This window comes from Osmerus eperlanus, chromosome 14 (assembly GCF_963692335.1).
Source record: "Osmerus eperlanus chromosome 14, fOsmEpe2.1, whole genome shotgun sequence".
NCBI classification, from domain to species: Eukaryota; Metazoa; Chordata; class Actinopteri; order Osmeriformes; family Osmeridae; genus Osmerus; species Osmerus eperlanus.
In genome coordinates this window covers 11,697,361-11,715,251 of record NC_085031.1, presented here as the reverse complement: position 1 = coordinate 11,715,251, position 17,891 = coordinate 11,697,361, and the positions used below count along the sequence as shown (strand labels likewise).

The 17,891-nt window shown below is 44.1% G+C and overlaps 2 protein-coding genes across 2 annotated transcripts; both read left to right on the top strand.

The window, feature by feature from the left end:
* Window positions 1–5,946: 5,946 nt before the first annotated feature.
* On the top strand, window positions 5,947–8,167 carry gpr78a (G protein-coupled receptor 78a). The gene is made up of 3 exons (XM_062478039.1): window positions 5,947–7,208; window positions 7,314–7,427; window positions 7,650–8,167. The coding sequence occupies exons 1-3, from the start codon at window positions 6,529–6,531 to the stop codon at window positions 7,942–7,944; spliced, it is 1,089 nt and encodes a 362-aa protein (XP_062334023.1). The 5' UTR covers window positions 5,947–6,528; the 3' UTR covers window positions 7,945–8,167.
* Window positions 8,168–8,359: 192 nt separating this feature from the next.
* Window positions 8,360–14,977, top strand: cpz (carboxypeptidase Z). The gene is made up of 13 exons (XM_062478505.1): window positions 8,360–8,646; window positions 9,014–9,049; window positions 9,452–9,503; window positions 9,713–10,035; window positions 10,231–10,446; window positions 10,673–10,917; window positions 12,256–12,417; window positions 12,677–12,835; window positions 12,967–13,102; window positions 13,209–13,348; window positions 13,594–13,693; window positions 13,939–14,084; window positions 14,312–14,977. The coding sequence occupies exons 1-13, from the start codon at window positions 8,538–8,540 to the stop codon at window positions 14,513–14,515; spliced, it is 2,028 nt and encodes a 675-aa protein (XP_062334489.1). The 5' UTR covers window positions 8,360–8,537; the 3' UTR covers window positions 14,516–14,977.
* The last annotated feature ends 2,914 nt before the right edge of the window (window positions 14,978–17,891 follow it).

Below are 17,891 nucleotides of genomic sequence, written 5' to 3'. Positions count from 1 at the left end.
TATGTAGGGTGTGAGGTGTGTATATTGTGTGTGAGTGCATGTGTGCCTGTGTGTGTTTTGGGTGTATGTGTGTGTGTTTGGGTGATGGTAAGATATAAATGGGTATGATGTATGACGCCCAGTCGTGGCCGGCTGGCCTTGGTCTGCCATGCCAGGAGTGTCCCCTGGTACCGGTGACCCCCTGGCGCTAAGCAGTCTTGTTGACTCAACATTTTTGGATTTAAGATGTTTGGGTAGGAATGCGGGTGTGTGTATTTATATGTGTAAGAAAGAGAGAGAAAGTGTGTGTGTTTGTGTGTGTGTGTTCGCATAGTGGGCCGTTTGTGACTGGATGTGGTATTCTCTGGTCCTGCCAAGGCACATTCTCACTGCGCTGCTGCAGTTTACTTTAGTCGGGTAGGAATTATGGCCTTATATAGTGCCGTCTCTCTAGTCTTGTCTATTTCTATGCTGGTGACCATGAATGACCCGTCAATCTGTCAGTCATTTTGTCAAACCAGCATCATACTATTGTATGACTGTTAGACAGACTCATGATTGAGGTACAGTCTTATCGTGTTATATGCAAATTATATAATCATCAACCAAAAACAATGTATGATTTGTTTTTTACTCGGCACTTCGAAATTTAACAGAGGTTTTGCCCTTAGCAACGGCGAAAGTTTTGTATTTTGCGCCATCTAGCGTGCCTATTTTTCCGCAGTACCTTCCAATTACCACTAGATGGTAGTGTTAGCCATGGTTTACGGTCGTCCTTTCCTGACGTGGCAATGTGCAGTCACTGTACTTCTCTGAGGATGTAACCCATAATTATGCCTGGGAGGGTGTGCTTTTACCCTTTGGGTGGTCATGATCTCACATACACAAAAGATATAAAAGAGAGAGAAGGAAACAGCGGCGACTGTGAATGCTCCCTCTTTCTCGTCCTACCTCTGTCTCTCTACTTCTCCTTCACTCTCACACACACACCAACTTCAGTTCCCTCCCCTCCTCCTTAACTCGAAATGAGGTTGTCAAGGAGACAGGGAGCCTCCCACGCTGCTCTCCCCGCCTCACAGTGCTCTGTGTCTGGGTAAAGGTTGAGACAAGAGGGGGGCAAGGACTCACAAACCTCCAAGGCGATTCGTCACTCGGGAGTCATCTTTAATCACATGCTACATTGACACCGTAAAGGTACCAATATCTCTATCACACATGTATGTAGAATTGTGATTTAGTGATTAGTTATAATTGTGATACATTGCATTACATCAGCAGTGTTGAGCTTGTTAACATTCAAATATGTCTTCATTTGCTTGGCTGACAATGGTAATTTATCTCAGTCATGGAAGATGGAATGTGAAGAGCAACAAAAGAACATGAACAGACCTAATCAGTAGCTCAAACCCCAGACTTTAACAAGACTGGGTTGAGGAGATGAGAATAGTCTTTTGTGTCTTTCCCCATGTGGACTTTCATTGTAGGTGTGATGGCAGCAGTGTCACTCTGACACAGACGCACACAACAGCAGATGAATCTCATGTGCTTATTTGTGTCCACACTCACATACAGATTTGATGGGATTCAGGGCTAGTGGATCTGTGTGTGTGTGTGTGTCTGGAAAAAGGGGACATCATTAAGTCTTAATTTCATCTTTTTGGAGGTGTAAATCTGTGAATCAGTGATTGAAGTTTTGAAACAGTAACCAACAAGGACCAGGCCTTGGGGACATTTTGTACAGGTCTAGTCTTTTTTTTTTCTTTTTTCTTTCTTCTCATATTTCTCTTTTTGTGTATTTATCCCTTTCTTTCTTTCTCTCTCTCTCTTACTCTTTGTTATGCTTCAAATCATGCCCCCATGTATCAACCCCCCCTCTCTCACACCTTTGATTGGAAGGAAGCTGAAGTGTCTGTCTTCCTGGCTGTGTGTGTGTGATAGAGATTGGTTTTAATTAGAAAGGCTTGTTAAAGTATCTAAGTTATCCTGCTTAAGCTCTACCATGTGTGGGAGAAAAGTCAACAGCAAATTTCTTTGTGCTAATGTGTTTATTTTGCAGGCTGATTTACCATAGTGGTGAGGCGGCGCGAGGGAAAAAGGGGGAGAAGAGAGGAGGAGAGAGGAGGAGAGAGGGAAAGAGGGGGAGAAGAGAGGAGGAGAGAGGGAAAGAGGGGGAGAAGAGAGGAGGAGAGAGGGAAAGAGGGGGAGAAGAGAGGAGGAGAGAGGGAAAGAGGGGGAGAAGAGAGGAGGAGAGAGGGAAAGAGGGGGAGAAGAGAGGAGGAGAGAGGGAAAGAGGGGGAGGAGAGGAGGAGAGAAGGAAAGAGGGGGAGAAGAGAGGAGGAGAGAGGGAAAGAGGGGGAGAAGAGAAGAGGAGAGAGGGAAAGAGGGGGAGAAGAGAGGAGGAGAGAGGGAAAGGAGAGGAAGCACAGCTCATGATAAACGTGTTGTTGAGGGAGTCTGAGTTACAGTATTAAAAATAATAAATCTATACATCACATATGTATATTCTACGTGTTACCTGTGTTCATCACGCACACCTGAGCACCAGAATTTGTCTGAGATTAATAAAGTCAATTGGGTTGAACTGTTTGAGTTGGGGGGTATAATTCCTGGCATTCTTTGGGTAGTTTCAAGTTGCATGTGGTTTTCGAAAGAGGTCTTTCCTATAGGAAAAATAGTCTGCCTTCCAGCCAATCATACATGTGGACCCAGAACACCAATAAAGTTGTTTTTCACCAGTGGATTCTTTTCTGTTTCTTATCTCTCTCTCTCTCTCTCTCTCTCTCTCTCTCTCTCTCTCTCTCTCTCTCTCTCTCTCTCTCTCTCTCTCTCTCTCTCTCTCTCTCTTTCTCTGTGTCTCTCGCTCTCTCTCGCTCTCTCTCTCCTTCATCTCCTTCAACTCTCCATGCTTATCTTTCTCTCTCTGTTTTCTTTACCTCTTGGCAGATATATAGCAGATTGTCTTCAGCAGATAGTGGAGGAGATCGGCAAAATGAGAAAGAAAGGGGGGGAGGTAAAACAGGAGGGAGTTGGGTAGAACGGTGAGGCTGCCAGAGAAGAGGGTGAAGAAAGGAAAACTGGAGTGGGAAGAAGAAGAGTGTCCTGTGGGAGTCTCACCCTGGGACCCTGCTGGTGGGAGATAAGGACTTCCTGCTCTCTCTCTCTCTCTCTCTCTCTCTCTCTCTCTCTCTTCTCTCTCTCTCTCTCTCTCTCTCTCTCTCTCTCTCTTTCCAGTTAAATTTTTTCTCCCTGCTCTCACTGGTCTTTTGACTCTCAGACCATAGTTTTCATGTAGCTCCATGCTAAATTAATGACACAAATTAAACTAGTCAGTCAAAAGAGAAAAGATTTGGTTTGAGATATAATGATCTGGTCCAAGAGTTTTCATGTATGTGTTGGACGGAGAAAGGTTGTAAAGTGAAGCCTGAAGAGTTCTGAGTTCTGCCCCTTTCTGCCCCTTTCTCTTCTTTTCTGTTCAGCAGATGACTCATGCTTTCTGTCTGCCTTACTCTGGGTTTCGCATCTCTGTCTCTCTCTTTTTCTCCACATATTTCCTTATCTCCCTCTCTCTCTCTCTCTCTCTCTCTCTCTCTCTCTCTCTCTCTCTCTCTCTCTCTCTCTCTCTCTCTCTCTCTCTCTCTCTCTCTCTCTCTGGAATTCTGAATAATTTAACACTTTCTCCTTGTGTGTGGGAGTTTATTCAGTGTTTCACAAACCCCAAAGCTTTTCTCGAAAGCCTAAAATCTTTATTTGTCTGGAGTTTCGGTTGTGCCAAAAAACAGGTCATTTGCATGGTCAGTACTTCTCTTGTGAAAACAAAGTTTGCGTTTGTTTTCCAGACAGTAATCCCACTTTAGACTGAGAGCTAAGAAAAGACAAACAAGCAGAAAAAGGAGCTGTACTGAATTTACTGTACTGTATTTCCCCACTTAGTGACAAGCCATTCAGAGGCTTAACCATGTACCTGGGAAGAGGTGCTCGAAAAGATGGTTTGTGTTTTTGGTCTGTGAGGGTAGAAGAGTGAAGAGAAAAGTAGAAAATGGATGAAGGAAATATCAAAATTCAGGTTATGTCCTGTCACGTAACTTCCTGCCCTGTTTTTGTTTCGGCTGATATTGATAATTCCATCACACTGTCATAACCATACACTCATCAATTTGGGTCTCCATTAGATAACAACAATGCATCAGCATTGGCAATAACACGTGCGTGCACATCAAGACACGTATACTGTATGCTGGTTTTATTGTTTTGCTGGTCGCTTCCAGTAGCTTTTATTCTGGTATCTACATCAGTCATAAAACAACAGTGTGCTGCTCTTTCCCATGTTTTTCTACTCCTCTCTCACCTCTCTCGTTTCTCCTCCCTGCTCTGTCACCAGTTTCCTTCATCCATCCCTTCCTCTGTCTGTGCCCAGTCTTCTGGTGTTAAGGTGAGTGTGTTGTTTTTTTGAATACAGGTGAACTGTTCCTTTACAATGCGTGATCTCATGAGGAAGTAAAGCCTGGAACCAGTATAACTCACTGATGACAGATTTACAGTAAAATACCCCTCTATGTTCTTATAATAAATTAACGGCTCGTACGATGCCTATTCCAAGCAACCCTTAGACTGGTCAAGGCTTAGTGTGTTGATACAGCCAAGGTTATCACTTCATATCACCATCGGCCACTTCCTGGAACTGTAAACTTTACTGCATAGGACCAACTTAACGCTGTCAGGAGACGCTTGTGTATGTGTGTGTATTATTGATAGTAGGCAATAAAAATATGCCACCTTTGTGAAGCGTTGAGCTAGATCGAACTAATTAACTTGAAACTGAGGCAGATAAGGAGCAGATTGCAGTGACAACACAACATGGACGGGATTACTGGCTCTTCTGTACATGTTGCTGAAAGAAAATGATGGATAGGGATTGAGAGAGCGGAGAGAGCGATAGAGAGAGAGAGATGGAGGGGAAGGGAAGGGAAGAGGGGTTGAGTGTTTGTGTGATCCCATGGCAAAAGAACAAGATGAAAAGTAGTCTCTCTCACACACTTTCTCTTTCACACGCTCTTCATCTCTCTTATCCCTTTCTGGACACGCCATTTATTGTTTCTTTCTTTTTCAACATTCTTTTTTCTTTCCCCTCCTTTTTTGTATTTTCATTTTTAACTGCGTCTCTAGTCCATCCTCTCTCTCTCTCTCTCTCTCTCTCTCTTTGTGTGTGAGTGAATGTGTGTGTGAATGTGTGTGTGAGTGTGTGAGGCAGGAGAGCGTGGGTGGTGGTGTGTATAAATAGTCCTCTGGCCTCATGGGTGAGAGGGCGCCGCATCTGTAATGCCACGCCAAGCAGGCACTCACATGCCAAGACACACTCACCCACTCACACACACACCCTCCGCCCCCCACAACACACACTTCCTATAGCAATGACTCACATGATTGGGGAGACAGACTGACAAAAAAAAGCACTAGCACATTATTTATCTCCATATCGCATCAGCCATGTGGATGATGATGGTGATGATGATGACACAATAACCATGCGCTAAGTGATTCCATATTTTTTTTATGTAAAATGGAAGAGTTTATTGCATTTGATGCACTGCATGCATGCCTACATGGCCACACACACGTATCAGCGTGTGAAATGAACATAACATTTCTGTGGTGCCCTCTCTGTGTAGCTAAGATGGTAAAGATGACTTTATGTTCAAAGAGGACTGAAATAAATTATAGTCATGGTAGCCCCACGGTGCTACCCATGGATAATTGGTGTTGCCATGGGGATTATGTATTTTCTTTTCTTCTTTCATAGACTCACCTGGTGGATGCATGTGTGTGTTGTGTGTGTGTGTGTGTGTTTGTGGGTGAGTGAGTGAGTGAGTGAGAGAGAGAGAGAGAGAGAGAGAGAGAGAGAGAGAGAGAGAGAGAGAGAGAGAGAGAGAGAGGGGGGGGGGGGGGGAGAGAGAGAGAATTCACGTATACCTTGTCAAGCTCCACAAACTGCATTCATAGCCATTGAATTGAGAAAATAAATGGTGGAATTCTGTACCAACAGCATATCTGTCAGATTTTCCCTTTGGAATTATGTGCGTGCATATGGTTCAAAACGTCACATGCGAACTACGGGTCGCACGTGCTCTGCCATTGAGTTCAAAGCGCGAGGAACGGGGCTCACTGCGCATGACCATAGGAAACCAACGCTCTGAGAAGTCGTCTTCGGCTTTTCATTCTGGAGTGAACATTAGTGGTATGTGGCCAGATTACGTGTAAACAAGAGACCGTTGGCAATGATGCTCGTCAAAGTAGCAAGTCAGTTCGCCTGGAATCTGTAGAGTGACGCGTGCGTAATGGTCCACAAGAGGCAAGCGCGCGACTCATTTCAGCACACTGGACAGCTCTCTGTTTTCTTGCCCATCCATAAGTCATCAACTCGACCTCCAGGAATTGTTTAATTACGAACTAGTTTGCCTCCAAAATGGCTGTTGGTTCTCACCCTTGTGAACTGCTCCAGTACGAACAAGGAGAACTCCTCCAATTAACCGTTGATAACTTCGTTTGAAAGAGATGAACCTCACGGACATCCTACTTGAAGCTTTCATTGTCGTGATCGGAGTTGTGTCGTTGTTTTCGAACTTGTTGGTGCTGCTATGTTTCTCCCAGAGTGCAGAGGTTCGAGCTCAAGTGCCAGGAATCTTTATCCTCAACCTTTCCTTTTCCAACATCCTCACATCCATTATAAACATGCCAGCTACGTTTCTGGGACTTGCCACAAAGGAGAGTCCGTTTGGACACTACTTTTGTTGGGCTGTAAGCTTCGTGGACACTTTTCTCACCACGAATACGATGTTGAGCATGGCTGCGCTCAGCATCGACAGGTGGATAGCGGTGGTTTTTCCGCTCACTTACTCCAGCAAAATGCGCTTCAGGGACGCGTTAGTGATAGTGGTATATTCCTGGCTACAGTCCCTCGCCTTCTCCCTCTCGGCTCTGTTGATGTCATGGGGAGGCTACAGCGACACTTACGCTTCGTGCACCATATACCTTAGCGGAGGTCAGAGCGGCGAGGCGGAGTTTGCCGCGTTTGCCGTTTTCACCGTGGTTTTCCACGGTACCAGTTTTGCACTCTGTCTCTGCGTTCTCTGCTTTACGTACCTAAAGGTTTTGAGAGTGGCGCGGTTCCACTGCAAGAGGATAGACGTGATTACCGTGCAAACCCTCTTATTAATGGTTGACATTCATCCAAGGTAAAATAAATAAATAAATACATAAAAACCCTATCCATCAATAGGGTATCACCCCCTGTCTCACTTACAAGCGCAGTCTAATACATGTATTGCTGTGTGTTACAGTGTGAAACAGAGGTGCCTTTTGGAACAGAAGAGGAGAAAACAGCGAGCCACCAAGAAAATCAGCATTTTCATCGGGTCTTATGTTCTTTGCTACGCACCCTATGTCATAACAAGGTGAAATGGTTGTCTTTTTACATTTATTCCAATATATATATATATTGGATATATATATCAATTTACATGTATTAATGTAGATCAATACGTACATAGCCTATGTTTTGGTTACACGCTCAGCCTTAGACTTGTGTTCATATAGAAATTGGATGACATAGATGTCCTATAGAAAATGATAACATCGTTTTTAAAGTTTATTAGACTCTTTATTTCAACATGCAGGTTGACGGAGCTGTTGCCTCACGTACGCATCGACCGCCGGTGGGGCATCGCGACCAAGTGCCTGTTCTACGGCAAAGGCGCGTGCGACCCATTTGTCTACTCGCTCCTGAGGCAGCAATACAGGAAAGTCCTCGCTAACGTCACCCACCTGGTACTAAGGAGGGACCAGTATACGTCTCCCGGGCAGAGCACAAGCAGCACCTTCGACACGGACCACGAGGGCAACATACCCCAACCCATACAATTAGGCTACATGAAGCAGGTTCAGAACTTCAGACCCACAAATGACAAATAACAATGTAGCACCGCGAAATGTACAGTAGGCCCTTACTACAGGTTCCCAAAGGGTGTGCATTGGGAATTACCTTTTTGTTTACAAGATTTTACAAGGGCTTTTTTTTAATGTTGTGTGAGATTTAATCTGGTTATGTGGACTTTAAACAGGACCATTTCCCCTTGGATTAAAGGGATGCCAATGGCCTATGATTTGTAAAGTCGTCACTTGTCGTATGTAATAAAGAGTGTGCATACACGTATTGTGCTATTGTCGCTAATGTATCGCTTAATTTTTTTAAATACCTAAACGCAACCCATATGAATCACGCAAAGGAAAGAAAAGGTAGGCTAAGCAGAATTTGCAGACAAACGACATGGACTTCCTGGGAGCCACGTTCCAAAAACGTGCTCCCCCACTCGCGACAAGAGTGAAATATGATAGCTGCTGTGTATTCGCGGTAGGCTATCCCACATTTGTGCGGACTGCACTTATTTGGTTTAGGGATGCAACATACCCACAAAGAGAGGGAAGATTAGCCTACTTAGGAGGAAGGAGCCTCACTACATCTGAGTGAATCGTTTCTCCGAAGGCAACTTAACTGCCACATCACTATGGACAAGGATAACACAAAGAGTTTGGCAGTTTTCATACTCTTGCAGATTTGGGCAACAAGTTGGTGCGCCCCTCCAAGATTTTGTGAGCCAGGAGACGAGATTTTGGGTAAAATTGTGTTCAGTAGACCAATCTGAAATGTTTAATGTTGCAACATAACCAACAATACTGCCATTATGAAATTGACTACCTAGGCTCTAGATGTACTAGGATTGAACTGTTTCTTATGCTAGTAGTATGCTAATGTTCTTTGTTAAAACGACCAGCCTTCAAAAAAAGAACAAATTGCAGAAACACTGTTGTTAAGAGTTAGCTATTTCGTTATGCACAGTTATGTCAGTAACTAAATAGATTCTGTATCGATGTGGTCTCAATATCATCGACTCTGCTGCCCTCTTGTGGTATATTGATTGTTAATATTAACCATGTGCGGTAGTTCTTTGATGGAGGCTTTTCATTTCTCTGTTTCTTACAGGAAGATGCAGCAACAGTCCACCCGAAGAAGAACAACGTAGGTACACCAAAATGACAAATACACTCTGAATAATATTTTTGCAATCTAGCACAAGTATTGTTTGTATACAATTTATCTATGAGGTTTACTCTTGGCTGTTGTCTTGGCCTGTTGTCATGAAAAACTGCCAAGGTCATGACCCCTGCCCCAGGCCACTAGTTCAGTTAGGATTTACAATTCCAAGTTACAACAAGATGGAACTGGCCTTTGCTTAGTCTATGTTTGAGAAAGAGAGAAAGAGAAGTAAAAGGTTAGAGAGTTCAACATGTACTCTCAGATACCCAAGCTAAAATCTCCCCCTTCTATGTTTGGCCTGAGGCTTGTTCTTCTTGCTGTGACTCGGTACAGAGATTTATTAGGCTCTCTGTCGTATAACCTATAACACTGTTTTCCTCACAGCCAAATGCACAGAGATGAACCTGGGATACTGTAATGACATGGAATACTCCAGGTGGGTGACTCTAAAGAACCAGCCATTTTAATCCTTTATCATCACTATCTTCCTTTCTCTCCTCTCAAAAATAAATCTAATGTCCCTTACACACACTATATTTAGCCTGAGAAGCATTCTCCACGAAATATATCATCAAATTGACATTCAATAACGATGTCAATCATATCTGACCTATTGAAAAAAATCAAATGAATCCAATGTTCCAGCACCATGTACCCCAACATCCTGGGTCACCGTACACGCCTGGAGGCGGAGTCAGGCGCAGAGTACCTCCTCCTCAGTGTCATCCACGGCCTCCTGAACGGCGAGTGCTCTCCAGATATTCGCCTCCTCGGCTGCTCGGTGCTCGCCCCCCGTTGCCAAGGCGACCGGCTGATCAAGCCCTGCCGCAGCACATGCGAGGCCGTCCGGAAGGGGTGTAACCACGCCTTCGAGGGCATCGACATGGCCTGGCCCTACTTCCTGGATTGTGACCGCTTCTTTGCCAGCGACCAGGAGGGGTGCCACGACCCGCTGGCGGGGCTGAGAGGTAGGTGTCATGGTTGATCTTGTCTTGTCTGTGGCGGTGAGTCATGAAGTGTCGGATGTCTGTTGTTTTAGTTTTGTGTCTGGTCATGTCGGTTGTCATGATGTATCTGGTGTCTGTTATCTTCTGATCAATGACCTCTCTTCTCTCTCTTGCTTGTTCTGTCTTCTCTCCGTCCCCCCCCCACCCCCCCTCCAGCTAGACAAGACCTGGCTCTCTCCAACATCTCCCCAGAGGAGCCATCCACCATCATCCAGTTCACCTACCACTCCAACGCCCAGCTGTACAGTGTGCTAAAGAAGACGGCCGCCAAGTGCAGCCAGATCTCGCATGTCTACAGCATCGGACGCAGCACGGAGGGCAAAGACCTGCTGGTCATCGAGTTTACCGACAACCCCGGACAACACAAGCTACGTGAGTAGACGTCAAAGAAATGTGTGACCTTTTGTTGAAGGTAGGATTCTTTCTTTTTTTTCCCTTTTTTTCTTTCTTGCCCTTCCCCTCTACTTCTCTTCACCCAATCACCCTCGCCTCACCCCCTCCCCCTTTTCTTGTTCTTTTCTTATTCTCCCCACCTCTTCTATCTCCCTCCCTCCCTCCCTCCCTCCCTCCCTCCCCCGCTCCTTCCTAACCTTACCAGTGAAGCCTGAGATCAAGCTGGTGGGGAACATGCATGGGAACGAGGTCCTGGGTCGTCAGCTGCTCTTATATCTGGCCCAGTACCTGTGTTCAGAGTACCTTCTGGGAAACCAGAGGATCCAGACCCTCATCAACTCCACCCGGATCCACATCCTGGCATCCATGAACCCAGACGGGTACGAGCTGGCTGCCTCTGAGGTAGAGGATAACAGGGACCCGGACAGCACAGGAAACAGCAACCAGGAAGTAAATACTGTCGCTACGGTTGGCTGTCGCTCACCACTAACACTGGGGTTAAACGCCGTCGCCGACGGGTTTGTTGCTAATATAATAATACAGGCTTGGGACAGTGAACACAGTATATAGTAACAATGTCAAATGCTATAGCTACTTTGGAGGCATTTCATACATTTTTGCTTGTACACTGAAACCAATGGGAAAATGTTTGAAGTGACACACCAGATCAAAATCAAGCATACCTCATACTTGATTACTTGATATGGTCGCGAATGCAAAGAGAAAGTTTCACACTATTCAGGAAACTACTTCTATCTATGCTATGTTTATACAGTATTTGGCCCAGGCCTGGTTTTGAAGCTGATTTCTTAACAGCTGGTCCAGGATCAGATCCCTAAGGTTGGTTGAGCTGTGGTGGATTGTAAGGGAGACAGGAGATCTGACACTGGATTAGCCATTAGGAAGCAAAACATCTGTCTGACTTTTTCCTTGGTGTTTAGTGTCCTTGATGACTGCTCTGGGATCAAGTGGTTTAGGTACATTAACTCTGTTAATGTTGTTTAGAGTGTTCAAGTGGAGTGGACGTTTTTGTTGTTGGCGTAATGTTTGTTTTATATTCAACTATAGTACTTAGTCTAAGGGAGAGCTATAAATTAATACATTTGGGTAACTTGACCAGTCGGAACTCAAAATTAAGGAACAGGGCAATATAGAGGGTTTTTTCTTTGAGCTTTTCTTTTGAGTTTTGAGTTATGCCAACTAAATACATGGAAAATTTGAAGCTGAGCTTATCCTAGTTCAGTCATTAAGGGCAAGAAGTAACCAACTAGTGCACTGAGTTTCCAGACCCTTCCTATTTTCACCTGTCCATCACCTTTCTGAGATTTCTCATTGCTCCAGGCGAGTAGTCTGGGATAACATCTGATCAAGCATCGATTAACAGAATGATTGCATCAGCAAGGTTGTGCCGTCTTCCTATGGTCAAACTCCTATTATTTTCCTCTCCTATCTCTTAACTTGGGAAGCACGTGGGGTTTAAGCCTGTCTAAACGAGCAGCGAACAGTATTTACTGGATTCATTCTACACATTTTTCCTGTCTCTTTTTTAGACCTTGATCTCTCTTGATCTAAATGATAGTTTGTTGATACACAGATAAATAAGTGTTAACAAAGACCCCATGTGGTTCCTCGTGTACATTTATGTGAGCACTTAATACTTCATATATATCAGATATTTTCTGCAACATAACTGCATCTCCATCACCATTATACCTCTATCCTAACCATCACACTGTAAAATCATGATAACGTAAGCCCTTCCGTTACCCGTGATGTCAACGCACTCAGGGTCATCTACTTAATGGGTGGACCAATGGTCGAACTAACGCCCAGAACATCGACCTGAATCGGAACTTTCCAGACCTTACCTCGGGACTGTATCGCAACCGCCGCAGCAGGCACTTCCGCACGGACCACATCCCCATCCCTGACTCCTACTGGTTTGGAAAGGCAAGACTCTCATCTTTTTTGTTTAATTTATTTACACAAGAAGAAAAGATCCAACCTTTTCATTACGGCTTAAGTGACCCTCTAGACCCTAGGATTATTATCAGATATTTAGTATCTATAAATTATTATATTTGCTACAAATATTGATGGCATCATATGGGGTCAGATGGCTGAGCAGTTAGGCAATCGGGCTATTAATCGGAAGGTTGTAAAATACATTTTACTTTCGAATTGAAAGAAAATCTTTCTTTGACCCTAGGTGGCGCCAGAGACCTATGCTGTTATGAAGTGGATCAGGTCCCTTCCTTTTGTCCAGTCAGCCAGCCTCCATGGGGGGGAGCTGGTGGTCTCCTACCCCTTCGACTTCTCTCGACATCCTCTGGAAGAGCGCATGTTTTCCCCAACTGCTGACGAACAGGTCAAAAGGGGATAGATTTAGTCATGGAAATAGACAAAAGAGAGATTGAACCCAAACACATTGTTTCACTCTTTTCCTCCTCTCCCCTCTCATTTGTCACTCTTTCCCAACTTTTCTTCTTTCTTGTCCAGTCCTTTAAGCAGCTTGCCCGTACCTATGCCGACGCCCACACCAGCATGGCCGACAACAACACAGAGAGGTGCGGGGCCTCCTTCTACCGAACCGGAGGCATAATCAACGGAGCCATGTGGTACAGCTTTGCTGGCGGTGAGTTACCGCACACTACAAGGGCCCAACTATGAAGTAAATCTATCACACCCCAATTACTTTCGTCTCTGTTTTACTCACTTATGGATTTATCCAACCTCTCCAGGTATGTCAGATTTCAATTACCTTCACACCAACTGTTTAGAGATCACAGTGGAGCTGGGCTGTGACAAGTTTCCCTCAGAGGAAGAGTTGTACCCAGAATGGCTTCGCAACAAGGAAGCCCTGCTCAGTTTCATGGAGTCGGTGGGTCTGCCCTGAGAAACCACACTGGGATTGGTGGCCATTTTGGGTCCTTTGACCATTGTGTAGATATGATGGCAGGCATAGTACTCAACTCCATATTTTCTTCTATGTACTGTTTTTTGCTTTCTTGTCGATCTATAATCAACAACATTTGACTATTAGTATTAGTACTCTTGATTTATTTATTCATTTATTGTATGCTCATTCCTTTTTTCTTGTCTCCCTCTTCCTTTCTTTGCGTACAGGTGCACAGAGGGATAAAAGGAGTGGTGAGGGATGAGGATGGAAATGGAATAAAGGGGGCCTCCATCTCTGTAAAGGGAATCAGGCATGACATCACAACAGGTATTATCATCATAAATCAGTAGTCATGAGTAGCACGAGGATTAGCATGGGGATGAAAATGATCTCACGTTCTTTCTGTGATTCCTCTCTGCTCCCGTCTTCCTCACTTTCTCCTGCATCCCCCTTGTCTGCTTCCCTCCTCTCACCCACACCCCTTCGTCCCTCTTCCCTGTCTTTTTCATCCTGATCCCTCTCTTGCTCTTTCTCCCCATCCATCCCTTCATCCCTCCTGTCTTCCTTTCCAGCGGAGGATGGGGATTACTGGAGATTGCTTAGCTCAGGGACGTACATCCTGTCTGCCACGGCCAAGGGCTTCTCCAAGGTCAGCAAGCGGATCCACCTGCCCCATCACATGATCAGGGCAGGACAAGTGAACTTCGTGCTTAAGAAGGTGCACATTAAATCCAATAGTATTTTGCTTTGTTTATTTCTATTTTCAAGTCAAAGACTTTGTTGAGTGTGCAATGTACTGTGGATAATTTCATATTTTTCTTGATACTAACTATATTTAATTTATGTTGACTAATTTTATTTATTCTATTCTACTCAAAACCATTCATCCTTTGGGTCACACGCACGCATGCACGCACACACCCACACAAACACACATCCTCGCAGGTCCCAGTCGAGCCTGATTTGGACGACCACTTCTTCCCCACCACCGACACATGGGAGCGCTTTGATCCCTACAACCAGTTTGAACGCTACACCCAGACAGAGCTGGGCGAGGGTGGGGTGGAGAGGCAGGAGAAGCCCTGGTGGTGGAACTACTTCACCCAGCCAGGCATGCCCACCCCTACCTGGCTCCTACGCAACTTCTAACAATCTCCAAACCCTCCATCTTCCTAACTACATCATAGCCCTAGATTGCCAACCCAACTATCCACATGAATTATATCCAAATGTAAGAATAAACCTATTTGAAACTAGACATTTTTTCAAGAATCTAGTTCTAGATTTGGATGAATGTTCTGGATCCATTAGAACAGCAGTGGTTCATGCTAGCCCAACCAAGTCTTTTGCAATATTTTGAATGTATGAACATTGGTGCGATTGCTAATTGGATGCAGATCAACTGAAGGATCAGTCATGTTTAGTGCAATTTGTGTGCCTGTCCCCAATGTGTTTTAGTTTTTTTTACGTTTTCAAATTGAGTGTAGCTGCATTGGAAACTTGTCATGGTGAGGATTTTTTGTTCTTTTTATTTCACATACTCAGGCAGCTGTTGACTATAGATTTTTGGCACATTCTTTCAACGTGTATTAAAGGACATCAGTAGTGAGAGTTGAGTAGTGTGTGTCTGCCCATATTACCTATTGCGTATAATGAAATGTGCTAATTTTGAACTGAGTTTTAGTGATGGCGTGACTACGCTGAAAAACACTAAGCTATCTCGCTGTTAACCCCCCAAAATTCTAAATTAGAAGACGGTAGGGCATGTTTTTCCCCGGAGTCGCCAAATTAAGTGTTTCTCCGCCAGATAGCGCCAGAGTACACTAAAACTGAACAAAAACGATTAAGATTAATTTAACACCACTACTACGGATACTTGACACTGGTCAGGGCCAAAATCCCAATATGTACTTAACTGAAGTGCGTTATGGAGGAAACCAGGTGTGTCCGAAGTAATTAGTCACAATTGAATTCCATCAGGGTTGTTGTTGAATTAGGCTGCTATGGAAACGTTTTCTAGAACATTTAGTTTTTATTTACCAACAATCTTTATGTGGTGAAGGTGAAGAATGTTTTTTTTTATTTTTTATAAGTGATGAGTTTCCTTGTTTTTGAACATATGCATACGAGTTTTTTGTCCTCCAATACAATCTGAAATGGACACATCCAACCATTTAACAGACTCGGCAGAGAAGGTAAGTTTGTTTTATTTTTAAGCCGCGGGCTATCAGAATTGACCAGGGCCTACAGTAGACTAGCTTTAAACTATTAGTTTATATCTCGTCGTAGCCAACTATTTAAACACCTGCAATATTGTTATAATATTATAGCGTTCTGTACAAAAGCAAGTAACAGATCGCATTTGATCTGCCACAGTCCACCTAGCACCTACAAGTAGCACACGTGACCATTGAACTAATACGTGGACTATGTCACTGTGTATCCATAACCTTTTTCATAATTACAACGATGTAGGTTAGTTCTCATGTAACTCCATTATTGTGGGAGGGGGGTATACATAAGAGTTTATAGCCTACCATAAGCCCTTAATAATGCACCATAATCACAGATGTTGTATTGTTAAATAGGATTAATATTCACGGATGCCCTTTTGTCCTGTTCTGCTGTATTAAAACCTCGATCTCTCTGAAGGCCCTTCAGAGAGATCGAGGTGAGGCCCACCCCCTAACCCTTCAGTGAAGGGTTGAGGGCTGGGCTTATATTGAAAGTAAATCAATACCAACCTGTCATTATTAGGCTATATCTAGCACATAGTTATTCTAGTTTAGTATTGCGGTCACACCCTCCTTGCATACTAGTTCAGTGTCTAGGCCATGAAAGTACAAGGGCACTCTAGTATGCATCACCAACAATACACAGTGAAAGTGCAGCGTCTAAATCTCTGTCAAGCTGAAAGACCGTTTGACCTTTAATCTCTTGTTGGTCGTAGAGGCCCATATCACTGCCAATGGATCTGCTTTATTCTCTTCAGTCAGCCCTCAAACAGGCTGAAAAGGGTCAGTCGTGTGTTCTCGTGGAAGCTGTCGGCTTTGTGGGGTTACTTGCACCCAGACCATAACAAATGGCTGTTATTGAACTAACTTGTTAAATTGATGGCTTGATTTATGTTTAGTTGAATAAGATGGGAGAGTGGGCTACATGTCAGCAATGCTCACTGGTGCCATGGATATAGCCATGGGTTGTTTAGGTTTCTGTTAGTAGGCCTAATAATACGAACATTTAGACAAAGGAAAAGTATGATGGAAAAGTATTGATAAGAGCAACTTGTCATTCTACAAACTATTTATTTTCCCTCCTTTTAACTTCTTTCCTGTCTCAGTCTATTGGATATCCAAGACAGAGTTCCCAGTTGTCTCTGTCTCATCTCCTCATCTTGTTCCTGGAGTTAGTTTCTTCTTCGTGTGACCCCCCCCCCCACACACACACACACACACACACACGCACACACTCCATTTTCAGTGTAGTCACTTTCAATCTGAGTGTGTCAGTTTCTCTAACGTAACACTTTTTAACACTCTGCATATATAATGCAAATGAAAGCCATTTTAGTCTGAGTCTTACTCAGCTCTTCTGCCCGCCTCTCCTGCGCTCAGTGCCTCCTGCCATCCCAGTCCCCTAGCTACCATCACACTCTCTCTCGCCTCATCTCTCTCTTCGTCTCTCTCTCTTTCTGTCAGTCTCTCTTCCTTTCTGTTTATCTCTCTCTAGTGTCTGGGAATGCATGAAATCCCTCATTTCTTTCTGTACAGTGCAAGCTGCTAGCTCTCCTCCGATCCTCTCTCTCTCCCTCTCTTTCTCTCATTCTGTGTTGCAGTTGTGTGTTGTAGCCGCCATGCCCCGGGAGGAGAGGCCTGCTCAATGTGGCAGAGATAATTTGTTTGCTTTGCAATTATTTTACGTCAGTGGAGACAAATTGATTCATACGGCACAGGGGAAAAAAATACACGGTGTCACAGAGAAGAGGGACAAGCAGAGAGAGAGAGAGAGAGAGAGAGAGAGAGAGAGAGAGAGAGAGGGAGAGAGGGAGAGCAGAGCTAGGGAGAGGTGGAACATCAAGAAATAGAGCATAGAACAAAAGGTTCACAATGCTGCTAATAAGTTGAGGAAAGCTTCCTTTTGGTTTACAGTTTGTAGTATTGGACATTCTTTCACATACTTTTCCATGTTTACCTGTGTGGCAAACATGGTATCAGGGTGGGGCTTGATTTGTTATACTAGCCTTCTGGTTGTGTTGTGCTTGAATAGATCAAAACCCACAAGTATTTGCAAATGTCTCAAACAGTATTTCTTTGCCCATGTCAGCACTAGGTTGAAATGGTGTCTCGTTCCCACATTCAGAATACTTTTCTGAATTTAAACGTCTCGGTTCTCCCTCAAGGGATTAGGCCTGACTGTTGTAACTGACATTAATGCGATTTGACACTACATACATGCTTGAGTATTTATTAATATAATTTTTTTGCTTTTCCAGATAAGCTGTGCGATACAAAAAATGATGTTGACT

What these genes read in the sequence shown, in the direction of transcription:
- cpz (XM_062478505.1), top strand. Translation starts at nt 8,538, where the DNA reads ATGGACAAGGATAACACAAAGAGTTTGGCAGTTTTCATACTCTTGCAG. An exon ending in AATGACATGGAATACTCCAG is followed by an intron (nt 9,504 to 9,712) that starts GTGGGTGACTCT and finishes CCAATGTTCCAG; the next exon opens with CACCATGTACCCCAACATCC. An exon ending in ACTCCTACTGGTTTGGAAAG is followed by an intron (nt 12,418 to 12,676) that starts GCAAGACTCTCA and finishes CTTTGACCCTAG; the next exon opens with GTGGCGCCAGAGACCTATGC.
- gpr78a (XM_062478039.1), top strand. Translation starts at nt 6,529, where the DNA reads ATGAACCTCACGGACATCCTACTTGAAGCTTTCATTGTCGTGATCGGA. An exon ending in ATGGTTGACATTCATCCAAG is followed by an intron (nt 7,209 to 7,313) that starts GTAAAATAAATA and finishes TGTGTGTTACAG; the next exon opens with TGTGAAACAGAGGTGCCTTT. An exon ending in GCACCCTATGTCATAACAAG is followed by an intron (nt 7,428 to 7,649) that starts GTGAAATGGTTG and finishes TTCAACATGCAG; the next exon opens with GTTGACGGAGCTGTTGCCTC.